The 27,393-nt window shown below is 32.8% G+C and overlaps 1 protein-coding gene and 1 long non-coding RNA gene across 2 annotated transcripts in view; both read left to right on the top strand.

The window, feature by feature from the left end:
• Positions 1–27,393, top strand: part of LOC119634588 — a 168,566-nt gene that overhangs the window by 103,252 nt on the left and 37,921 nt on the right. The gene's annotated exons all lie outside the window — the stretch shown is intronic.
• LOC119634587 (muscle segmentation homeobox) lies at positions 1,202–27,144 on the top strand. Its single transcript, XM_038028837.1, has 2 exons — positions 1,202–3,005; positions 26,709–27,144. The coding sequence occupies exons 1-2, from the start codon at positions 1,724–1,726 to the stop codon at positions 27,044–27,046; spliced, it is 1,620 nt and encodes a 539-aa protein (XP_037884765.1). The 5' UTR covers positions 1,202–1,723; the 3' UTR covers positions 27,047–27,144.

Consider the following 27,393-nt stretch of genomic DNA (forward strand, 5'->3'; position numbering starts at 1 on the left):
CACGATTAAGAAAACGGTTCTTTATATTTGCCTTCTTTTTTCTTTGCGGTACACATAACACTAACAAAACAGCAATAATAAAATTAAACACCAAAATGCTTTTTTGCCACAATGGTTGAAATAAAAATGAGCGAAAAAAAAAAAAAACAATAATAATAATAATAATAAGAAAGAGAACAACAACAACACTCCTATACACGACACGGAACCATAACTAAAAAGGTGACAAAATTGTACGAGCAGAAAATATCAAATAACATATATACGCACAAACTTATACATACACTCTGTTTGCTTCTTTTTTTTTTTTTTTTGTTATTGCAAAGAGGAAAATATACAAAAACCATATTAAACCGCAATGGCAGCAGCAGCAGCAGCAGAGCAGACTAATAGAGAGAACGTAAATAGCTAGCAATATACAGACGGACAGGCAATAAGGCAGACTGACGGAGCAACAATTATAATGCAGTTAAAAAGAGATGAAACGATATGGTAAATGACACCAAAAAACAGAAAAGCAAAGAAATACAATTAAAATAATAAAAATAAACCCAACGAACATATATAAATATCTATACATAGGCATGTATATGAAAAGAGAATGAAGCAATTCAAAAAAAAAAAAAAAACTTATGTAGAAATCTATTTAAAAAATAATCAAAAAGCTTGAGAGAGTATTGCTATTCAAACATTGGCAGACAAACTCACCATAGCATCTACAATGTAAATGGGCGTTTCATATTTAATTCATAGGAGAAATTACAAATTCACCACGAAAAGCATTGATGAAAAATCTATAATCACGAGAGAAAGAGATAACGCGAGTCATTAGTAACCCTATGTAGGCTGTTGGTCTACATATAAAAATGGTGTTTGCTTTAACGAACGCATACAAGAGAAAGAGAACGCGTATGAAAGTGAAGAAAATAGTCTGTTTCGTTTTTATTCAATGCTATGAAGTGGTTGAACTGGTTTCGCATTTCTGTATTCAATGAAATATACAAACAACAACACTATGAACACTTTTAATGCTTATCAAGAGTCTTATTAGCTCTTTTTACCGCTGTTTGCGAGAAGAATTGTTGTGTTGAGCTCTTTTTTTTTTTGCTTTTTGTTTTTCTTTTTTTTGTATGCACACGTTATTGTATGTGAATGAACCGAGATTTTCTGTGAATACTTTAATATTTAGTTGTTTAACAGTCGTGAACTCGGGAGGATGTCGTTTCAATAAACGTGCGCTTGGCTTAGATGTTGACAAAAAAAAATATATATATACATATATATATATATATATATACAAATATATATATATATTCAATTAATACAAATTAATACACAAACAATCGGCTCTTTAATTAATTTTCTTTTAATTATTATGGGAGCGAAGTGAAGTGCGTATTAATGACAGATATATGTGTAAAAAAAATAAAATTAATTTGTAATTAGCGCAAAAATTAAGTGCAGTATTTTTAAAACTAAAAATAAACGCTCTTCTTTAAATAACTAACTGCATGACACGATGGTCAAAAATATTTTTAAATAAAATTAGTATTTAGTGTGCAAGGAAAAATTATCAAAGTTGAGCACAGAAAAAAAAGAGAAAAAAGTAAACAAATAAATAAATAAATAATAATAATAATAATAATAATAATAACAATATAAAAATTCAGAACTTGAGTCTTTCGTAATTGGAAAAGACTCCAAAGGACCGTAAGTTTTACATATGTTGAAACTATCATCAGGTATGACTGTAACTGGTTTACGTGCAAATATGACTAGCCCGACGGTAACGCCACAAACTTCCATGCCACCCAGCACCAGCAGTCCAAACGCGGTTGTTGTTAGCCCGGGCTCGACTAGTGCAGCAGTTACACCCACCTCTCCTTCCGCTTTAATAATGGCACATCAACAGCATTTACGTAATCTCCAGCAGCACCATCATCAGCATCATCTTCACCATACGCAACAACATCCCCTAAATAAGACCACATCAAGGTTAAGTAACTTTAGTGTAGCTTCTTTGCTAGCAGACACTAGACCTCGAACACCGCCAGATAATGGCTTACAGTTAGCGCCAACAAATTTATCAAGTACTCCTTCGGCAGCTACGTCACCAGTATCCCATGAATCTTCTTCCTCGTCACCTGCGTCTCCTACTCACAATGCAAGTCATACACATCCGCAATTTCATCCGGCAACTATGGCTCATCATGCCCATTTGCTGCATGCAGCCCATGCGGCCGCTGCACATGCTCAACAACAGCATGCTGCTGCTATGGCAGCCGCAGCTGCGGCAGCTGCTGGTGCTAATCCCGCCACGGTGCATTTAACTCATCATTTACCTGCTCATCTACGTCATCCTCTTAACACTGCAAGTGCCTGTACACCAACGGGAACATTGGTTCTGAATACCAGTTCACCGCTAACGGATAATAGTGCGAATTCCTCTAATGCTGCTAATAATAACATTGTAAACACTAGCACTAACACCACAACTACACCCCCGGCCAGTTCTTCAAATAGTTCCATAAATGCTGGAGAAATTAATGCCAATAATAGTGCGATAAATAATAGTACGCCAGGACCGACGGCAAAATGCGAACGTCATTCGCCCATTGGCAGTTCGGTGGATTCAGAATTGGATTACGATGAAGATCTTAACGATACAGATATTATGGACCATGATGAGGAAGAAGATTCGATAGTCGATATCGAAGATATGAATAATGAGGATTCACCGCGTTCTACACCTGATAATTTGGATACGAGTAAATCGCCAGCGGAAATACCCAGTTCTTTAACAAATTCCCCGCATTTATTATCGCCTGCCGCTTTAGCCGCTTCCGGTCATGTACCGATACGACCGACGCCGTTTAGTGCTTTAGCTGCAGCGGCGGTAGCTTGGGGCGGTATAGGTGGGGCTGGGGTACCTTGGCCTGGACCCAGACAAATACCACCATTTGGGCCACCTGGACTATTTCCAGGTCAAGGTTTCGGCGGCGGAGGTGAGTAGCGAAAATTTCAAAGAAAACAGAAAAGCAATCAATTGGGAATCTTAGCGCGAAATGGTTCCTTTACAACCTATCTGCTTATAGCAAATTATTTTAATCATTTTTAGTTGAAAATAACGTGTAATGACGAAATTTCGTTTGTTTTAAATTTTTTAATACGAAATTTCATTCTTGCCCACCTTCAATTATTACATAATAACGTGTGATGTTAGGGTTAGTTGTTGTTTTTTTTTTTTTCTTGTTGGTGATTTTCCTGTTTCCTACACCTTATCTCATTTTAGTTTCATGAAAATTTATGGGAATTTATGAATTTTTGATGGAATGGCTGCGAGAGACTTAAGGGTTTTTTTTTTTTCGTTTCTCTTCCATTTAATTGAAAACAATTTCTGCATTTATTGCAAACGACGGCCATTATAAAACAGTTAAATGGCAATTATTGTCAAAAGCAAAGAGAAGCCAAAAAAAAGGGGAGAGATGTAGAGGCAGAAAGAGAGGCAACGTAGCACAGAGGGCAACCCTCTTTTTATGATTACAACCATCACTGAGTTATATATCATTTAATTTAAATTTCTATTTTTATTTTATATGTGATTTAATAAACAAAAAAAGAAAGGCGAAAAAAAACGATTTGAGAACCTTTCGACTTATAGGCTTTTTCGTTCTTACAATTTTCCTCTACGCCCTGTTCGAGATCTTTTATCGCTTGAGTTGGCAAACTGTGCACAATTCACACTTTGTTTATTCCTTTTTGTACGTTTTGCTTTCTGCCTACTTGTACTTCTTCCCTACATATAAAGGAGGGAGCAAACAGACTTTTTTTTATTTCTTTTCTTATATATTTTTCTCCAATTCAAAGTCGTCTCTTCTTCGGATACAAAAAACGTTTCAATGTTAGAGCATACAAAGCAAAAAAAAAGTGTTCAACTAAACATTTCTCACATATAATCGTTGCAGAAATTGTAAATGCAGTGCATGTGTATGCAATGACTTTTTTGTAGCCCACACACGTCCAGAAACATATATATATATATATATATATATATGCAGACACAAACACATTCACATATTTAAGTCTAAGAACACTTTGTCAGTTTAAGTTCATTTTAAAAGTGTGACTACACCGATAAGACCCCGCAGGTGACATGCGATTATTTTATAGAGTTTAAATAATGGAGTAGATAATTTTTACTGAGCGGAATTTATGTTTTTCAACACAGGATTTCATAGCAACATAGTCGTTGTAGTGACTTTTCTTTTACTGCATTTTATTCACTTATTCGGAAAAACTTCATAAATTGTAAGCATATGTGTGTAAGCGTTTATGTGGTAAATTGCAAAAAAAAAATTTCAGTTTTACTTATAGTTTAAGTTTATTTTGCGAATTTTAAGGGTTTAATGTTTCGTTCAATTAAAGGTTAGATTTAAAGGACAAAGAGAGAAGTAGTATTAGTGACCAAACAATAAGATAAAGCCAAGCTTTGCTTTAATTACTCGAAAATAATTATTGCATTTATTGAAAGCAAACAAGTTCGAAATTTATTACATTCACTGTATGCTGCATTCACTGATTGATATAAATTAATTAACTAGGAAGCTTCTAGTTTCGACTTGAAAGCTTAATCTGACACTCGTTATCACAAAAATATTTGCTTTAATCTTTAAAGTAACAGGAAATTCCGACCGGTCCCTATTTTTATTGCAAATATCAGTCTTTCGATACAAAACGTAGTTTAGTAACCAGCTTAGTCCATTTATTCTGATAATAAGAAACTTGAAGCTTCTCTTAACATTCACATGATCCTCGCTAACTAATAAACGAAGTGACGTAAAGCTGTTGCGTCTTTTTCCACATCAAATGCCAGTTTAAACGCGAATCAAGCAAACGCTTCTACAACCTTTTCTGGAACAGTTTACTATAAGCAGAGACATAAAACCCTCTTTTAATGTTAACCATGTCCATCTAATTCTTACAAACTAATGAACAAAGTGAGGTAAAACTTCTGCATTTTTTTTCTAAATCAAAGGTTAGTTTCAATGATATTCGCTGCAAATCAAGCAAATGCTTTTACAAGCTTTTAGGGAACACTACACTACACAGAACAGGCGTCACAGTCTCGTTATTCTTCTTTCATTTCCAATTGCGTCATATAAACAATATTTCAATAGCTTTCCGTTGTCGTACGATCCACTAAGTATTAGGAAAGACCAATCTCTTGTAGATCATTCGGTTCGTTTCAAGTAATAAATGAAGAAAGGCAAACTTTTGTATCCATTCCTAAGAGATCGCTTTTACCCAAAAACAAAATTTTTAATGATCTTTTTAATGTCAATCACAATGAATCAGGGGATTTTCAACCCAAAGCAAAATCGATCTTTTTTTTGGAAGAAGTTACTTTTCTCTTTAATCATAGATTATGTTAACAAACTCCTATAAGTTTTAAAGGAAGTTTCTTTCACATCGAGAAATAGAGTCGGATTCATATTGAAGGCAATAGTAATCTGTAAACGGCTTCTTGATAGTATCAATTAGTCAGTTAATCGCTTTGAAGCCACCGTAACCACCTATATCACAGTTAGACATTGTGCTTTAAAGGATTTTGGAAGGCAGCGTCGAAATATTTAGAGAATGGTTAACTCGGATGTATTTGTGCGCAGATTTGTATTCCTAGCGACAGTGATATGATATTTAGCTTAACTAGTTTAGCCCTCTGAATGGTCTGTTTCTAATTCGTGCGGTTTCGTTGTTCGGGCCTTTAAAAGTTAGTGATTTGACGCTTTTAGGTCGCACGGACAGTGCTGGAACTTTCTACAGACAATTAGCTTAGCGATGATATCTGTAACTGACGAGATAGAAATTTTTGCATTCATTTCTAAGCGAAAAATAATTTTTTGCGCCTTTCAAAGCTCATTTGATGCCATTAGTCCTTTTCGCGTGTTAAGAACAAATTATTCTTTTTCAGGAAAGGGCTGATTAGCCTTCAAAGACATATTGACATTTATCTGCTTTTAAGTATACGTTCAGTGATCTTTATAATAAATCTTTAACAATTTTTTTCTTTACTTTCTTTCGCGTACTATATCGCTCTCGATGCCTTACTCATCACTGTTACCATTCAAGTTATTCTTACAGTTATATTCGGACATTGTGATCGCTTATTAGCCATTCTTGTTATAGTTATTTTTTTATTTTATATCAGTTTTGCTATTTCAAAGAAAACGATCACAAACAAAAATATGCGCCGGCTTCAGAAAAAAATTATTATTTTTCGTGATTAAAAGCAAACTGATCTACAAATTAAAATATCAGTATATGCAATAGATAAGCTTGTCTTTTTGAACTCAAATATATATTGTGCACATTACTCCAGTCATTAAATTTATTTCATTCGTTTGCAAGTCTTAAGATCAAGCAGCATAATTAGAGCATAATTTTTTTAATACAATTTTCTTTTAATCAGTTGTAGTTATTCGGTTACGAGAAAGAGTTTTCAAAATAATTATTCGGCCAAACGGATGAAAAACAAAGAGCAACTGGCATTTTTTCAACTATCGTATAAGGATAAGTTTAGCGATCAGTCGGAAAAAGTAAACCATTGTTGCAATGGCAAGCATCCGGCGGCGTTTTCAAAAGCTTTTATTGCAAATTGAAATCTTTTTCGTATCTACACGTTTTGATGTCTAATTTCCTGTTATGGATAATCATAAGGCATGGGTTATATGCAGCCTTGATCGGATATAAAGCGTAACAAGCGGTACAAATTTTGATCTTTAGCTATGAAAATGCACTCTCCGTAAACATTTGCTATTCAATATTTATTTCTTTGCATTTTGGGGAGAAGATATGTATGATACACCGGTTTTGTTAAGTTCTAGCTGAGTTCCGCCTGGCTTTCCTTGCTTGACACATACCATTAAAGAATTGTGCGTTAATTTCATTAAAAGATGACTTATTTTGATTGGGAACGCTATGAAAATTTGTAGCGCCCAAGACATATTTCAGTGCTTTGATCAGTCTCAGTATCAAGTTAGAAACCATTTAATTTACAATAGCTAGAGAACTACGGATTTTTAAAAAATACTATCTCTTGGCTAATTAGCGAGTATTCGATTGAATAGATCAAGTTTTTTGATCAAAAAAAAGGCATTATTTTATTAATAAAGAAAACTTTTCTAGCTCGCAACTCGCAAATGTTTCTTTCTAAAAAAAAGAAAAAAAAAAAACAAAATTGCAGGGCTACACTTTAGTGTGGGTTTTCAAGTTATAAAGATTGAAAGTATCTCTTCTAAGTTAATATCTGGCTCAAAAGCATTCCAAGCTAAAGATTTTATCTCGCATCTTTTTTGCTGTTTAACAAGACCGCAAGAGATAAATGTTTGATCATTTCTTTTGTCGTCCTTAATGCAAATTAATAACGTCAGAGAGATGGAGAGAGATAGAGAGAGAGAGAGAGAAAGAACATAGAACTTCCAAGCCAAGCCAATATTCTTAGAGAGAAAGTAACACTGTTCTTAATTGTAAAGATCGTTTATATATAAAATAAATTGCAATCCCGCCTGCATCTCCTCTCTCCATAGCATTCAAAAAACATCAGATATTTTGACTATTGATGTCAGAATTAATTTCAGGAGCAAGGTATTAAGGTTATCATTAGCAAATCACATACAAGGTGAAATAAAAATAATAAAAAAAAAAAACGAAACGCCATGACAATAATGATGGAATAATGAAATTATTATATGATAAATGGTTTTGATAGTTTTTTTGTTGGTCGCTTTTCAAGCAATGCCAGTTATTTTATATGAGACATGTTTTAAAAATACAACTAAATTTCAATAAATATCTGTATAATCGTTTTGCATTATTTTCAAGCAACAACATTGTAAACGGAATCAAAAACCCTGTCAAGTTATTTAATAAGAAAGCGAAGTATAATAAGAAATTATTATGGAAACAATATTAACATATAATAATAGCGAAAATATTTTGCATGCTATTATAGGTGTCCCTCAAGTATGCATGCATGCATGCATGTGGGCTTTCAATTAATTTGCATTAAAGGCGAATTAAATAAACGAATGTCTGCATATGTCGATAATAGTTCTATTTATAAGTTCTTAGCGTATTAATATCCAGTGCTATGGAAAGATCAAAATAATAATGAATTTGTCACATCAATCTTAACGCTTATGGAATAAATGCTGGGGCAATTCTCCTAGAAAGCGATTTTTTTCTAAAAGAGGAAAAAATTTAAAAAAAAGTTCGCTATAAAATACCCTACACCTACAATTATATTGATATAACAATTTCTCAAAACAAGTTGTTATATAGGTTGTGCTCGAAAATGTGGTATGATCAGAATCATTTCCAATATCGTTCGCCCTTCGGTCAAAACGTGTCAGTTTATCAAGTTTTTTCGAAATATCTCAAAAATTGTGGCCTGTAAGGTGGACAGAAAAATCTAGACGAACGGGCGGAGGGACAGACACTTTCAGATCACATCAGGAAGCCACACAAATCCATTGTACCCATGTACTGCAAGCGGTGTATAAAATCTTAAAAAATCCTTATATTTTTTTAAAATCAATTTAGAAAAAAAAAGTCCGGGGGTGCTCACTAGATTGTTGGTCATATTTTTACAAATTTTCGGAAAATGGTAGCGATACGGAAAATGTGGTTAAGGAAAGGAAGTGTTAGTTTGCCTGATTTCCCATTTTGGAAAATTTGAACACATATTTGTAGTCATCTTGGGACATATGCTCCCGTTTATAAAGGCCTGCGTGTTGATAAATCTTTTAATTTTTTTTTTATACAAATATGAGCTCATTCCTCATATTATATTTAAATGACAATGATTTTTGTTAATTGTATGTTGCCCGACCTATGACACCAAACACCGTCATCTAATCACAAAAATATCTCAATATTTTTTCCCCCAAACTTTTATCGACTTCAAAATAACTTCCACTTTATTTACTTAATACACAATAATGATATATTGAAGGAATGAATAATTGAATAGCTAATGTATTTTTTTTTAAGGCTTGCTCGACTAAAACGCCAAAAAAAAGGGGCCAAAGACGGCTTCATCGTTGTCAAGATTATATTTTTTAAAACTGACAGGGTTTGATTCCATATATTTAGCTTAAAATTTTGTCGGCTCGAATTATGGCAAGCGAGAAAAGGCTGTCTTTGCTCCTCTCCACACCTTCCCTCACAAACATTTGTTATCTTATTTCTTAATTCATTTTTCAAAAAGCTTCACATTTACTTACCGCACTTTTGTTAACGCATGCGAGAAAGAAGGATGTCAAACCGACGGTAAAGAGACTTTTTTCTTGTGTATTTTAATTCTATTTTACTTTTGATTAAACTTATCAATATGGAGTGAAATATAAAATTAAAAAAGGTTGAAATTTTAGATTTAAACGTCAGAAAATTTCCGTAGAAAAGTGAAAAATTAATTCTTACAAGAATCGCGCCTCGATTTTTAATCAGAGCAGAATTCTTCGACGGTTTTCAGCGCACTTGCTTAGCCACTTTGAAGCTTCTTTTACGTGGTTTACATATTATGCTTGACAACGTTTAGGATCCTTAAACTTGCAGAAGCAACCTTAAGAGAAGATTTTATCTATTTTTTTACAATTCGGAATTACTTGTGCGAAGCCTATCTAAGAGACCGGAGCTCCGTTTGCAGTAGTGCTTTTAAGCATTACCTACTTTCGTTTGTTGCAACATAAAGCTTTTCGCAAGTCATCACAATATCTTTTTTATCGTAAAAAAAGTTGAAAAAAAACCGCCTTTTAGTTAATTCTTCCGTAGGTGTTTTTCTGCAGCGGTATAAATCCTTTCACTCTTAAAGCAAATTTTAGCAGAAGATCTTATGCACTTTCTAATTTTTGCTGTCACTTGTCGCGAGACTAACTAAGAAGCAGAATTTCATCAATTCCAATTGAAGCATACTAGGAAAGCTTGTTTTTAAAGTGATAAGGACCTCGACGTCGAGGTCTTAAACTTATCTTAGATCAATCTGTTTATTTTACAGATAGTTTCTGCTATACCTAGGTAGGTGGAAGCTTTCACTTTTAATGTGTTTATCTTAACGCAATCTTTTATCGGGAAAGCAGGCAACTTCTTCTGTTAGGGTCTTATTTGGTACTTAAAATACTTTGTTTAATCACTACCGTTTTTATGAATTCGCCATAAAAATCTCTTTATGAATTCGTCATAAAGATCTGTTGGCAGTAGAAAGGCTTAACGATTTTAGAAATTTCTGGGGCCAGAATAAGTTGCCGGAGCTGGTTACAAAATCGAGCAGAGAGAGAAGAGAGAAGGAGAGAGAGGGAAGACTTTTGTCTCCAAAAGTGTTTTTTTTTTTTTGCTATAAACTCTGTCTTATAGAGCGATAGAGAATATCCCCCTTTTGTTAAAGGAAAGTGTGAGGTTTCCGTGGAAACTTGCTTTCTTTTAACCTGCAAAACTGCTTATATCCCATAATTATCATCAAGCGTAGTATTCTGATGGAGATCAGAACACACACTTTTGGTAGTTTCTCTTCCCTTCCCCGTTTATCAAAAGTTTACAAACATTTATAAAGAAACGAAGTTTTTTTTTGCTCCTTTTCTCCTCTTCGATATTTTGGGGAACTATTTAAGTTCTAAAAAGAACTTACAATATTTAGAAAAATCTTTTTTAATGGAAAAATCTTCAGTTTATTCCTTTACGGATAATGTTAAAGAAGTGCTCTCAGTTGTCATTGTCAACTGTATGCGAACATTTGGTTTTTTTTTTTGCTTCTTTTTCTTTTCATTAAATTTTCATAAGAAATCTTTCGATCAAATTAATAGCAATTAAAACCATAAAACAGGTGCTACTACACATATTGTTGTTGCTGTATTCATTATTATTGTCGCTGTTGCTAACAAAGTGTTGGCAACACTTGACTTTTGTTGCTTTCTTACCTGTCACATCTTTTCGTCGTGAGCCGTTTTGTCACACAGCAGGTTATCGCTGTCACAAGTTCGTCTTCCTTTACACGCACACACACACACATATGCATATATACCTGTGGATACATGTATATGCTTATAAACACATAAACATCTTTTTATTGCATCTACGTGTATATAAAAATATAAGTGTCAGTTGTGCAATACGTACACGTATGTGTTTGTGTGTGTGTGTGTGTGCGCGCTCAGTTGCATATAAAAAACCGCCACAAAAAAAGAACTCAAAGACAAAAGGACTTTTTTGTATTTTATTTTCTTCTTTTTTTTTTTTATTTTTTTTTTTTTTATTACACAACCGATACAAATGCTGTCAGATTTTCCATAATGATAACATTGAAGAAAAACAAAGACAAAAAAAAAAAAAAACAAAGCAACAATAACAACAACTACAACAAAAATTATTTGACAAGCGGCACACGGCGGTCATTTGCTTTCAAGTCTCTGTCGGTTTTCATTTTGGACAACTAATGCTACTGTTGACATATTACACCTGATTTAAAGGTTGGAATCGTAACAATAACAACAAACAGTAGTAATACGACCAGCAACTATAACAATAAAAATGAATACTTTTATTATCTAAAAAAATGTTGTTACACTTTAATTAATTAATGATAAGTTGAACTGAACTAAACGGAAATAGACCACACACGCATAAACGCACATAAGAAAGGGCCATATAAGGGATTATCAATTCATCAATTTTTTTGTTTTTTTTTTTTTTGCTTTTTTCTAAAAGATTAATTAAAATTGAAAAATACTAAACATCGGTCCAAAGGTTGATTTGAAAAAACAAAGCTTAATACTATTTTTTGAACGATTTTTTCGTTTTTTCTTTTGCTGCAGTTGCTGTTGCTGTTAGTATTGTTTTTGCGGTTCTTTCGAGCAATTATAGAAATTAATTGCACAAAATTGTAGGAGTGTCTCGTCTTGCTCGTCATGCCGTCGTTGCAACACTACCCACCTAATGCAATAATAATTGCATGCAATGCACGCAACTACAACAACGACATCATTCCGGGGTGTTTTGTTCACACTACCTAAGCGAGCTTAAACTAAACGGGGGGCTGGCTGGCTGACTGGCTGCCTAAAACAAATAAACAAACAAGCAAACAAACTAAACAAATACATTTTGGCGGATTGCATGACTTTTACACCAATTCGCTGACGTATAGAATGAAAAAGGACAGACGGACGGAAGGACGGACGGACGAAGCAGCAGACAAAGACAAGGAAAATGGAAGGTAAATTTAATAAAACACAAGTTTTAACGTTCATGATAAAGCATGATGACGTTAAAGAAGGCGTCTGCAACTGATGACGACAACGATGATCATAATGATAATGACGACGATAATGATGATGATTGCGACCGCTTTCAAAAACCTTCGCAAGGCAGTAGAAGCACTTTATAGACGCCTCTTACCGCATAAGGAATAACATAAATGTTATAAATTACCATTCTTTGAAAAAACATAAATAAATGCATAACACACAAACACATAAAAAAAAGATATATTTCTATGGTATGCAACAATCTTTTCTCGTGACCGACAACGCAGCTACTACGACTACTACGACAGCGACCTAATACCAGAAAGCATGGGCAGCAGTTGTGAAAAATTTTGTTATTAAAATTTTTAGCAGATTTTAAAATTTTATGAACTTATTCCTTGACTTTTAATTATTTATAATTAAAATTTTATTTACTTTTATTATTTTATTTGTTTATTTATAAAAAAAAAACTGTTTTAAACTGAATTAAATTAAAGAGTTTAAGTGTGGGCGGTTTCTTATAATTAGATTTTAATTTAATTTATTTTTCAATTATTTTTTGCTAACTTTCGTTATGTTTTTAATTTTCCTTTTTTTGCTTAGTTATCTATTCATTTATTTACTTCTTTTTTTTATTGCAGACGTTAATATATCCAAAATACTTTTTTTTTGCTTCACGTTATTTAACTGAAAGAATCCTATTTTTTTTAATTTACTGCGTTGTTTTTTTTATATTTATTTTTGTTTTCTTTTTTAGTTTATTTTTTATTTTTTCTTTTTTGGAATTAAGAAAGGCCTAATGCTCTCAGAATATTCTTCTTTTTGCATTAAATTATTTAATTAAAACAAAAAAAACTGATTTCTTTTTTACATACGTTATTTACATATATATATATATATATATATATTTTCAATTATTTTATTATTTTTTGATATTAAAAAATTACCCAAGACACGCTTTTTCTTGTATCGCCTTATTTTACTAAACGCAAAAAAGAAGATATCGCCTACAAGTTTGCAAAAGCGTTTGGCAATGACTCAAGTAGGTCAAGAACCCACCTATAGCGCCCACGATGAAGTCACCCTTGCTTCCCATGCCTTTTGCTCGTTGCTTATAAGCTATAACAGTTACACGATATAAATTTTCACAAAATTATTCTGTAAAGACAAAAAAAATACGCCCCGCCCATCCAATGTAGAAAACCATCCAAATGTGAAAACTTACATCATTTCCTTTATTTTAGTCTTTTTCAAGATAACGGCGATGGGTATAATAGATTCGGCCATGACCGAATATAATTTTCTTATTTGTTAATTCGTTCCTTGTTTTTTTTTTTTTCTGAAGTTAAGAGGAACATTTTTTTTTTTTTTTGGGTTTATATTTTGTTCCTCTCTCTTTCTTTCTATACTTTTATTTATTTCTTATGTATTTATCTTTTTTTATAATCAAAACTATAAATATATATATACAAATATATATATATATATATATGTGTGTGTGTGTGTTTAGCCAGAATAATAAGGCATTGATTGTTTCGAATTATTAGACAAAACATTTCCCAATTTTGTTATGTTTTTTATTTACTTGTTATTGTTAGTCAAAGAAATACTGGATAATTTGTTAAATACTGTTTTGCACTTTTGTCTGTCGTTTATCTTAAATCTAAGAGTAGTTAGTGCAATATTTTTAACGGTTCGCTATTAACCGCTAACATTGACGTTGCAATTTGCATAACTATGCTGCAATATCTTGTCAACAAATAACGACGGCATACGCTATTTAGTAATTAGCAAATTGTTATTAACAACTCTCGCGATGACATTAATGTGACAATTGCAATAACAATAACAATAAGAACAAGTAAATAAGCATATATATTCGCCTTGAGATGGATCTTGATTGCTTGTCTTTTAAGGTCAGCAACAGATGCAATTTACTTTAATTTCATTGGCAAATAAACCTCTCGATGTCTTACTTGCATTTACACTCCTGGGAACGGAAATATCTATTAAATTTTATCTCTTGCATGATAGTATTTCTAGACATATACCTGAGAGATCATTAAAAGTCAATGATTTGAAAAAACAATTTCACCAATAAATTTCTAATGACACTCTGTGTATAATGCCTGGGTTTTGTAAGATAATCGGAAAAGTCATTTCACTGACTGATGCAATGCAGTTTAAACTGTATTATTTCTAAAAACTCATGAATATTTGCTCAGAGAAGTAAATCACTTATCAGAGAGATTTCCCACATAGTCATCGGATAATTCATTTCCACTTTCACGTTATTTTAAAAAATAAATGCAAATTTTCCGGTTTGAACCGGGTAGAGTTTATAGAGTTTCTAGAGGAAAAGAATCCATAATTGAATGCTTTGGCATTTTTTTTTTCCCCCTATTTGCAATCAAATCGCTTTTGATGATTTAGATATCAAGAACTAACTCTAACTTTTTACACTCAATGCCACGTATGGTACTGAGTATATGAAGATTTGGCAAACCTTGTTACCCATGCGTGCATTTCTTACTGGACGTCTATCTACGCTGGTAGTTTTCTCCTTAAGATATCTTTAATAAATCATAGCAAGTCGACACGCCTACAATAATAACAAATTTTCCAATTTTTATGTATTATTTTGAAAGAAATTCACTTCAAAGGCAAGGCAAGGTATAGCAATGATTCTCACGAATTTTTCCCTTTCCCTTTTTTTTTTACGCATAAATGAAGAGCCCTTTTGTCCCCAAATTTTCTCTAGTTTAACGTTGACGGTTGTAAGGAAAGTTGCTTCCAACCGTTTAAAGCTTGTCATCAAAGACTTGTGCTACCTCTCCCCGTAACATCTCAAATTTTTTTGCATTCGCTTCAGCTTCTTCTTTCTTACGTCCATAACAATTAAAACAACATAATGTTTCCACGTCAAGGAACTGCTCCTATCAACAGCGCGACTAGATAGAAAGAAGTCTTCTTGAAAATAGCAAGCTTCGGCTCATATACATCTCGTCTTTTCTATGCGAGAATCTTAGAAGAAGCAGACTTTTTTTCCGTCCATTGCCGTCCTTGTAATTCTGATTTCCAACTCGTCCCGGACTCGAACTAAGGCTAATCGATAATTTGCAGCTCAAAAAAAGAGACCTTAGACTTCAAATTGTTCGATGCACATTCGGTAAAAAAAAAAGAAAAGAAAGAAAAAAAAGTCGGTTTGAGACTTTTTGTACAACAAAAACATAAAAGATTGCTTCTTATATATTATTATGCTGTGACTTATATCGGAAAAACATATGTAAAGACACATTAACTATGCGTGTATGCATGTAAGTCCATAAAGATAAAAGATTTCATTTTATTTAATTGCATTTTCATTATATATAGAAAGACAGACGAACACACACACACACACACGCACATATCTATATATATATATATATGTATATGGGCAAATGAAGCTGTATTGCTTGTGGGTCTACGATTTTCCATTTTTTAAATGGAAGCGAGTCTTGTTTCTATTTTTATTTTTTTTATTTTTTTTTTTTTTTTATAATATTGAGTAGGTTGTCGTTGTTTTGTCACACGACGAGCAACACGCACTCTTTCGTCTTCTAAACTTCAAATAAGAAAAAAATAAATAAATAAAAAATCGTTATCAATACAAGCTTACTTTGTACTGATACCACCTAACACTTGGACATGCGTTCATGCGTAAGGAAAGTATATGTATGTACCTAGAGAGATGCTAGTTGAAAAGGAAATCTTCCCCAACTGTAGAATCAAAACGTTACTATAAGTTATCTTATAGAAAAAACAGTAGCTTTAACATGCACATACATACACACAATCACATGCGCATACACGCGAATACATATTTGTTTGTACATTTGCTGGTATTTTAATAACTCTTCACGTAATGCAACGCTTGTTAATTAACTTTATACGGATATGGCGAATGGTAAAAAAAACCATAGAAAGAGAAGAGAGATTAAACGAATAGAAGAGTGACGAGGATAGAAATAGATAGAAATACTAAGAAACATTTTATGATTAACATTTTTTTCATTTTAATTTCTTTTCTCTTTCTTTTAAGCCCATTAGTGTCATTTTTGGTTTTAATGGATTAAACCGCAAACGAAAATCGTTTAGTTTTTTTAATTAATTTTCTTTCGTGCTGTCTTCTCACTAAGTTTCTTTTATTGTTCAAAAACGAAAAAGGAGTTAATTGCTCATTTGTCATTAATTGTTGGCATTAATTGTGTTTTACAACACAATTGTGATAACGAAGACCAAATAAAACAAAAAAAAAAAAAAAACAAAAAACAAAAAAAAAAACAAATACAAAAAATGGTAAACAAAAATACAAAAAAAAATATGAAAAAACTTTTTTGTTGTTGTTATGGCATTTTGTTGAATTTATGAGCGGTATGCGTGTGTGTGTCCGATTATTTTTATTAATGATATTATATATTATTATATTGAAACTAGATTTCTTTTCTTTTGTAAAGTTATGTGTGGACAACAAGTGTTTTCATGAATTGCTTAAGGATTACACTTAAAAAAATATTTACGAAAGAAAACAAAATTTTTATTATTTTTTTTTTATTTTTTTTGAAAGCAAACAAATTCATCTTCAAGTTCTAATTATCCATTGTTCACTTTGATTTTCATTATGTCGTTGCTTTTGTAATGTTTGAATTATTTGAGCAGCATGAATGGATTTTTTGCTTTCCTCCTAAGGAAGGCATAGCTAATCGAATTATTTCAATAGATATTACTGCGAGTTGTCCTCGCAATAGAACACTCGTTAAGCTCAACGCTACAATATAAGCTCTCCAGCCTAGTTACAGACAACGTAGTGTTTGTGAGCCATGCATAGGTCGCTCGAATTATGCTGCAACATATAAATCGTTACCGATTTTTCTAAGTACGGACTTGAACTGACAAAAGTCACGATCCAATTCAAGGGAATCAACGATAAACCCGGATATCTTCGGCATAATGATATAAAAAGAATAGCAAACCAACGAAATCAAAACGCTTTTAGCAACAGTAGAAGAAATGGGGTCAGAAGATAAATGAATAGCTATCTGAATGAGCGAAAAGATCTTATTCAAGCTCTCATATTACAAAACACATTAAAAAGATATTAGCGGAACTAAATCGAATCGGTGCTATTTACACCCCATTTCATTCACTAGGAACTCTTCTTCCAGATTATCACTAGTAACTCTTCTTCCTGATTAATATCTCTTTCAATCATTGACTTATTTGTTTGTCTGACCAGGACAAGATTCCATTGTACTCCTCCAAAGTATTGTGCTTGCGTTCGTCACCTGTCAGATTTTAGAGGTGACTCTGGATGTTTTATTTGGGTACTTGCTCGCAGGCAGGCTTCACCCCGTTCACCCCCACATGGAACGGGAAAACTCACAGTCAACAGGCCGAGGATGATTAGTTCTCGGAGGTAGGTACATGGACGTGTCGCTCCATCTGGAAAGAGCTAGGCCTATCTAAAACTCCTGCAAGCAAACTCTTTTGGAAGAAGTTCATAAAGTATTTCAATCTTAAATAGTACATAGCTACTTAGAAATTTCTAAGGTGACGAATAATAAAGAAATTTAGAAAGAATTGACAATGCCCTCCTGCCATCCAACCCCCCACCTCTTCAACTCATTCACTCTCGCGTTCCTCTTCGCTTTCGGTCACTTTCACTCTTCATGTCTATCTTTCTCTCTTTCTTTCGGTCTCTCCAAAAGCTGCTTCTCTCTCTCTCTCTCTCTCTCTCTCTCTCGATCCCTGTCGATCTCTCTATAAGTTTTTCTCTTGACCTGATCTTTGTCTCTTGTAATTTCCCTGTCTTTAGACCGTGTGGAGCAAGTGTAATTATTTTACGTTAGTGATGTTTTAAAGAAGAAAGAAAAACGTAAATTTCCTTTTTACCAATAAAATAATTTTTTTTTTTTAATATTTTTTAACGATCAATATCTTAAAAAATGAAGCAATAATTTTTTCAAGTGTAAAAAACTAACTATAATGATCATGATGATTATAATTGACTGCATGTGTCAGTGCGTGTGTATATATTTTGCGTTCATATCTTTTTCATTTTATTTATGTGTCATATTCAGTCATCAGTTGTACAAGCTAATGGTGTATTTTCAATTAATTCCAGGGTGCTTGTTTTAAAATCATACTCATACTCTCATGCTTGCATACGAACGTACATACACACGCGAATTGTGCATATACGCTTTGCGCCCATGTAGGCATTAACATTATAGCAAATGAAGGCATGAAGATCTCTCAGAGGCATTATAACAAATATAATAATATGTTGTTGCTGTTATTATTATTGTTATTATATGGCATTTATTTACAATGATTATAATGCGAACGATGATGACGATGCTTGTGCATGGATGAATAGATAGATAGATGGTTGGATAGTTGGATAGATGGATGGATGGATAAATGGATGGATGGCTGGATGGCTGGATGGCTGAATGGATGGATCGATTGTTGATGGATGCGGATGACGATGATGATGGTAATGCTGATGTGGATATAAAGGCGAATGAATGAATTGATGAACTGCCATCAGTGCAGTAGCGTTAAACCTATATTATGATGCGATTGCAGATACGTTACACACAGTGTCTGTCTTTCATATCGTTGCTGTTTCTATTAGCTGTAAATGCAACCAACCATTTTGGGTCTTTTTCTTCTTTTTGCTGTTGATGTGTGGTTTGACTCTTTGAAAAACAACATGTCTTCATATATATTTTCCTCTACATGTATGTGTCTACTGTTCAAAAGTCGCTATAATATGACCGATGCATGGTTGAATATCCACGAGTTTTTTGTCTCTCCCGCTCTCTCTCTCTCTCTCCCTCTCTGTCTCTACCCGACCTCATCCCCGTTTTTGTCCTCGTCACTTGCCATCCGTAAGAGTATTTGTTACAAGCAACGAAATGTCTAAACATATAAAATAAATGTTGTGTCACACACAAACACATCGCATTGTATATCATAAATAGCAATGCGTTGCAAATTGCTTAGCAATTAGTTTTTCATTAAATTAAAACGCATTGCAATTTTTGTAACCATACACGGATTTTTAATTGCAATAAAATAAAATTGCAAAAAAAAGAAAAAGAAAAAACAATAGGAAAAAATCAGAAAAAAACATCATAACAACGACTTGTCTTATTTTTGTGTTTTTTTTCTATTGCTGATGTTATTGCAGTTAGTTGTTGTTGTTGTTGTTGTTGTTGTTGTTGTCGTCGTTGCTGTAAGTGATCATTTTTTCGCCTTAAAGTGAAAACGTTTTCACAATCTTTTGCGAATCTTGCTTTACATTTTATGTAATTATACGCCCGAGTGTCAGTTATCTGTCGCTGGTTTTATTACTGTTGCTGTTCGAATTGTTGTTATTGTTGTCGTTGCCGTTGCCATTGCCGCTGCTGTTGCCGTTGTTTGAGTTATTTACCCTTTTGGGTTTTTTGCTTTTTGCGCAAACTTGCTTCATTCGCTTACTTACACTTACTCACTTGCATCAATTGTGTCCGCTTTGGATTTCATAACCAATCATGTCTGTTTCAGTTTCATTTATTGTTGCTCATGTTGTTGTTGTTGTTGTTGTTGCTGTTGCTGTTATTGTTACTACTGCTGTTACTATTTAGTTACGTTTTTGTTTCTGTTTAATTAATACCAAATTAGTTTGAAATTCTTTCCTTGTTTTATTTGGATGGATAGATATATCCAATATATATACAACATCGGCAACACAGCCTTATTTAATTGCAGTCAAAGTGTTGTTATCTGTTATTTTTCTGCCACAAGTTTTTGGTTTTTTTTTTCTTTTCTTTTGGTTTCTTTCAAAATTTCAAGTATTATCAAGTGATACACGCTTACACTGCTGCTGCTGCTGCGCTGCTGTTGCTGCTTCTACCGCTGCTGTTACTGTTATTGGTACTGTTACTATATGTTATTGCCCACACAGTATCGCATTTAACCAAAAATATACGAAAAATTAAGGCCAATTAATGTTTTTTTTTTCTTCTTATTAGCACCTTTTTCGTTGCTATTCACTTAAAATTGTCAATCATTTGATAGTACGTTCAAATTGTGTGTAAATCGTAATTAAATTCTAATTTGGCAATTGAATTAAAATTGCTTAATTTTTTTAACCAAATATGAGATCGTGCGATTTTTTTCCTAAATATAAATATTTTTTCTTTTTTTTTTTTTTCTTTATATTGAAATCTTGTGAGACGCTTGTGAAAGTGGTTTCATTTCAAATCTTACTGCATTTCTTGCAAAACCTCGACGCGCTTTTACTCTCTTACACATTATTATTATTATTATTTCTTTATTTATTTTTTTTTTTTCATATAAAAATTGTAATTTATGCTTAATTTCGTAATGACAAAATGTAACATTAGCTTGTTTCTCATATCAAGCTTTTTGAAACATATGCAAAATGATTAATTAATCAACGTTGAAGTTATGTCAGTTATTTATAATATTGCTTTCAACGACCTTGCAAGGCAGTGGTAGTAGCAGTAGGAGTAGTGGTGATATTGCGATCAAATCTAAACTCCATGATGTCTTGTATCGAATGAATTCAACGCATGCAGTTGTCTTTATGTATAAACCGAATTAGTTCAGTCCCCTGTGCATATAAACTGATGATGACTAGAAAGAATTGGGCAAAAAGTAGGCGATAGGATTAGTTACTTGTTCAATGGTGACGTTATATTTAATCCTTCTAACCTCCACAAACATCAATCGGAATCGTTTAAAACATTCATTGAATGGCCGTAAGCTTTGCAGTGCACTGCTTACCGTGAAGTTTTAATTCCGCGGCGCCCATTGTCATAGATTGTGAAAATTGAACCAATCAGTTGACGTTAGTCTTTGCGTGTCAGATATATAGTTATATTTACTATTCCCGACATTCGTAAATACCCCGAATTAGTTCACGTTATGCAAAATTCGTAATCGCCATAAACGCTTCCATCAGAGTCTTGAAGTCTTCACTTGTCTTAGTTCCGTTAGATTGCAACCGTCAATAGGCATTTAACTCTTGAGTGTGATATACATATATAGAAAAATTAATTTATTGTTAGCAATGAATATTCTGAGCTAATTAGCTGAGGATGTGTCTGGAATTATTTAAATCACTTGACTTAATCGATACATGACAGTAGAGCAATAACTGCCACAAGGTGTCAATATCACGCTATCCATTAACGTATTGAGCGAAAATCGCTGTTTTCAGTGATATTTAGCATCAAATGTACAGAAATATTTCGTACCTTGCATATGCACGTCATTGTCTTTATATATTTTATATTAAAAAAAGGTGAATAATTCGTTGTATATTCTTACAATTATATATCATTGTTATAATTAATTTAGCCAGAGAAGTGCATTTTAAGACTAACGTCTTAAAGCCCTAGCATCTAAGGCTATCATCGACCTTATTGAAAATTCTCCAGCACTTGAGATTTTAATCCAAGACCATTGAGTGGTTAGTGAAGATCATTTGCTTATTCGGCCACTCAGGCAGACAAGCTTAAAACAATAAATCTTATGTATGTTAAAAAAATTTCAAAGAATAATTAAGTCAAGCTAAACATGATACAAAAATAAGTACACATCAAGTGGTGGAACTGTTATTACGCAAAATCTGATCCGAACGTGATAAAAGCGCTTCTCTTGCTTTGGACATGACCGCAACCTTCACGAAGGAGCCTTTGAGGACTGTTCCAGGCTGTAAAATTGCTATATATTTCGTCCTCGAGCATTTAAACTCTGAACATTTGTGTTAAGTTAGACGTTAAACTTTCTTCTCCCAATTTTCATGGCTAAGGTAAGGAAAAACAAAATGCTAGAATCTTATATCTATTCTCGGAATACATTCGAAACAGGAATTCTAGTTTACCCACATCTGTCGTTCCCTGTCTCCCTCTTCCTTGGACTGCCATTCTTTCTAAACATTGTCATGCTTACACGTATAGCTTATCGGAATAACATCATGTCATGATGTCGCAGATCGCAAGTCATATTCTTATTTGTGTGGTTTTCGTCACTTAAAAAGTGTTGTGTGTGGAGCGTTACTGTTGCTGCGAGTTCTCGAATACCAAACTTGATAGGAAGCCACACAAACTACATCAAGAAGCCTCTCTATTTTTTCTTATGACTAACGAGCGTGTTTAAAACATTCAAACACGTCTTTGCATTATGCATTTACGTGTCTTGTCTATAACAAAAAACAAAAGAAAATTTTTTAAGTAAAAATATTTTTCTCTTTTTTGTTTTATGAATTTTGTCAATTTGTTTCGTTTAAAAATTGTGTAAAAATTGATAAAGAGGGTTCGCTTTATATTATGTAATGCTTTAGGAATTTTTTTTTTTTTTTTTGTGGACATGATTATCCTCATTACTTTGTACGTAAAAAAGAGAAGCTATTTAATGTTGACTTTTGTGGTTCAAAGAATTTCCTTTTTTTTTGGGTTAAGCAGTTTTTCTTTTCAGATGTTGATGATGTTTGTATGCTTCTTATTAAACATTTCAATTAAGGTTTAAATTAATTGTAAAATTAAATGCGGCTACTGTTAAGTCTTTTATATATATATATATACATGTATATTTATTTTATACACATATGTGTATATAATTGGTATGCATGTATGTATGTATGTATGTATGTACGTATGTTTACGTGGGCATTTGTCTTTATATATCTTTCATTTGTCTTTTGTTGTTGCTGTTGTCTTTATTTTCTACTTGATTTAAGAGTTGATTGTGTGTTGATGATGATCACAATGGTGATGATGATGACGATTGTATAGCTTTTGGCTTTGTTTCATGCATTATTTACAAATGATGCAATAAATTATGGTTTGCCATTTTTGTTGTAGCTGTTGGTTATTTGGGCTTCAGTCTCTCTCCATATCACGGGTGACCTTCTTAATGCTCTTTCGCCGTCGTTCGTATTATTCTTTTAACGTTTAGTTATTTTGCATTAGCTTGCTTAAGTATGCCTGCCTATACGTATGCCTATGTGCGTTTATGTGTATATGTGTTATTTTTTATTTTTTTTTTTAGTGTTGACTGCTTAACATTTGCATGGTTGCGGTTTTTATCGTTAAAATTGTTGAAAAAAATTCACTTGTTCTTCCAGCGCTCCCAATGAATTCCATTTTCAAACAAATTTTTGTTTTGTTTTTTTTTTTTTTTTTGCTCTCACTCCCTTTCGTCCAAATTAAATTAACTTGAGATCAGTTGCCTTCTGGCAATAAAGTTTGCATTCGCAATTTTCTTTTTTTGCAAAGCAAAATCCCATCACATCAGATCACAGACACCCTTATGTTCGTTTGATTGTTTGTTTAAACGCATGCCTTAAATAATTTCGTTTGCGTTTACTTCTAGTTTTCATGGGGAAATCAATGTCAACACACAAGTGTTTTAAGTTTTAAAAGAAAGAAAAATCTTGAAAAAATATATAAAAGTACAAAAAAAAAAAAAAGTACAGCAGCACCAACAACGACCACAACAATAAAAAACAGTTTAAAAAAATGAAGACACTTAAGTTTAGAGTTTTTCTCTAAAAAAAAAAAAAAAAACAAAAACAAAAAGGAAAAGGAAAAAAATTCTCTGACAAATCGCTTAAGACACCAAATTTATTGGCTGGCCTTGCCTATTAAATGCAATTGTGTTAAATCGTTGCCATTCATTACATTAAAAAAAAAAACAAAAAAAATTTACAATCGTTTGCTTTTATATAATTTATAAAGTTATAGCTTGGTTTGCGTTTCAATTAAAAAACAAAACGAAAATTGAAAAAACACAACAACAAAAAAATAAATAAATAAATAAAAAAAAAAATGCAAATAAAAAGCATTGTCAGGCCACATTTTCTAATTGATTTGCGATTGTATGCAAATTTGTTGTTAGCTTTTTGTTATTGTTATTGCTTTTCACTTGGCATCGTTCGTTAGATGTCGTCGCATTCATGTCAACCGTACATTGCTTACAAATTTAATTTATTTTTAATTAGTGCACATTTTAATATATAGTTAAACGGTGGCAGCACCAGCAGCAGCAATGCCAACTACAGCAGCAACAACAATAATAATAATAATAATAATAATAATACAATAAATGCTTGCGTTTGCTTATTCCATTCGTATTAAATTCAATTATTTTCCCAATGCAATTGTATTGAATGTCTGCTATAAAGGTTTATTAAGTTTATCGTAACAATTGTAATCATCTTATGCGGAAACGACGGCAACATGCGCTGGTATATTACTTCGTACTTCAGCGTTTAATCTAAAAACAAATTAACTTAATTGCTTTAGTGAAAGTTCAGTAAATAAATTAACTGTAATTTTGGCGAGTTTAAACGATTATCGTAATCGGGTGTGAGAAGAGTTTATCATAAGATTTTCTATAAATTTAAAAAAGAATTTTACATGAGTTCCTCAGTAATTCTTCTTTTCCTCATGTATTTCAGTTACTTTTTATTCCTTTTCGTAAAATGTGAGGAACGTGAGGAATGTTTAAATTTCGATGAAAATTATAACAATTAAAAATAAAATTAATGTGGGTATATATTAATGATCGATATTCATTGCTAAATTACTGTTATTATGCATTAATGGCAATTATTACAACAATTTATTACTTTAAAGCGCCAAACTTTAATCAAACGGCATTATGCCGCTAAAGGTCACTTTACGGTTACGACACTTAGTTATATTACATTTTAATTGAACGAGTAATTGTTAACGACGAGAATGATTCCAAAAAAAAAAAAAAAAAATTGGAAAATTTGAAAAAAAAAAAAATATTTTTATTTTTTAACATAGTCTGTCTGCCTTTAGCTCGATATACATTCAATAGCTTGCAGCTCCCCTTCTGTTTATCATCGAAGCATTTTCCGAAGCTGGAATATATACACTAGGACATTGCCTTGATGCATAAAACATTCCTTCTATTGCCCCAATCAAAGCATGGACTTATACTCATTTTCCTCAAAGTTTGACACGCATGCTGTCAAATGATTGGCGTAAAGTATTCGGTCACTGCCGAATAGAATTTTCTTACTTTTTCACAAATTCGGTTCATTTTTTCTTGATATACTCTTGACCTCACTTGACCTGCAACAAATTCGCATCATGCTCACCAGTCATTCCTTTTCCTTTTTAAATGGATATTTGAACTGATAATATGTCTGATATTCGTCTTGACAACGAGGACGGCCTCATTTGTACTCTGACACCTAATATTTTCTAGTTATAAGTAAAAGATTAATATGATCCTAAAGTGGAATCAAGTTGAGCTTTAATATTAATTGGATTAACATCTTTCTAATTAAAGCGTTCTATCAGTTAATGGCAAAGGATCTGTCTTAGAACTTAGATCTAGATGGCTGTCAACTATTGTGCGGTGTTTAATTTTAAACTTATAAAATTCATCGACAATTATATTTTTCAGTCAAGTCGTGTACCTTTGCGACTACTTTCATGCTTCTTCAACTTTAGCTGAAACCTTGACTTTAAACGTACCATGCGGGCAGGTTATGGTCTTAAAATAGTTTTCGAAAAGGCCCACAACAATATCAAAAAAAAAAAAAAAAAAAACAAACAAGAAATGTCGATCTGTGACTTCCAGTCGTAAATCGTATTCTGAAGAACTTCGGAGAAATGTCACAATTCTGAAGCACAAGATCTGCTGCCAAATTCTACAAGTGGCCGGACATGAGCGTACAACCTGAAGGGGGATCTTAGTAGTCCTTGGCGGATTCTATATAAACCGAAATCCCTTCGCCGATGTAGTAGTCCATTGCTTTCGATGCCTGAAAATCTAAGCTATAGGCGCAACTTAATATAGTGAAAAGTGCTCTGCTTAAGGAAGTGTAAGAAGAATTTAGACCATTTAAGTCAAGTTAACCTGTAGTACTTCCTTAAGAAGTGGTTTTTTTTTTCAGATTAATAAAAAAATTTAATGGTAGTGGGCATTGAAGATTCGTTCTCAACGTTTTGTTAAGACTTTCTCTTGTGCAAGTACTTTGTAAATAAAACAATTTCCCCATTAAGTCAATTGGTGATGGCTTTGATGATGATGGAAATCATTTGTTATCGTTTATATACGTAGTTGCAGTTGTTTTTGTATTTTGTTTGTTATTCATTGCATTACAAGAGAAGACGCCCGACCTTTTTTATTTATTTTTTTTGCTTTTCCTCTGTCACATTTGCTTTTTTCTTTCGTTTTGCGATGTCAACACATTAATCGCGAGTGGTAATTGATTGCTTTTCGTGTTTGTTTGGCGAAGGCTGCACCATAAATGTTGTTTAATTGAAATTGTTTTTCAATCTCTTATTTAATACAATTTATACTCATTTGCAGACAACAATGAGCCGCCGCGTATAAAATGTAATTTACGTAAACATAAACCGAATCGTAAACCGCGTACACCGTTCACCACGCAGCAACTGCTGTCGCTGGAAAAGAAATTCCGTGAGAAACAATACCTCAGCATAGCAGAAAGAGCGGAATTCTCTTCATCGCTACGCCTTACTGAGACGCAGGTGAAAATTTGGTTTCAAAATCGCCGAGCGAAAGCGAAACGTTTGCAGGAGGCTGAAATTGAAAAAATTAAAATGGCCGCTTTAGGTCGCGGTGGACCCGGAGCGCAATGGGCTATGGCTGGTTATTTTCATCCTGGTCTCATGCATTTGGGTTAATACCGAAATGTATGAGCGACTGAACAATCAGCTTGAAGAAAACACCAAAGTATCAATTGTTTTTTTTTTTTTTTTTTTTTTTTTTAAATTTTATTTTTTATTTAATTCAAGTTTTTAAAAAAACGTGCGTCTAGTTTTTCTACTTTTTTTTTTCGTTTTTATTTGTATTGAAAACTGAAATTCCCCCCAATTGCTGTGATGTTAGCGCATTTTAACACTTAATGAGAAATAAAATTGAAATAGTTTTGTAAATAGAAACAAAATCCCTAAAAAACAAATTACAAAGAAAAAAACAAAAAAAAAAAAAGGAAAAGAATAATGTTTAATAAGTTGCAATTTTTTGTACA

Source organism: Glossina fuscipes, unplaced genomic scaffold, assembly GCF_014805625.2.
Source record: "Glossina fuscipes isolate IAEA_lab_2018 unplaced genomic scaffold, Yale_Gfus_2 3, whole genome shotgun sequence".
NCBI lineage: Eukaryota > Metazoa > Arthropoda > Insecta > Diptera > Glossinidae > Glossina > Glossina fuscipes.

Excerpts from the sequence above, each read along its gene's own strand:
- LOC119634587 (XM_038028837.1), top strand. The coding sequence starts at position 1,724 with ATGTTGAAACTATCATCAGGTATGACTGTAACTGGTTTACGTGCAAAT. Across the intron at positions 3,006-26,708 it reads TCAAGGTTTCGGCGGCGGAG|ACAACAATGAGCCGCCGCGT; the intron begins GTGAGTAGCGAA and ends ACTCATTTGCAG.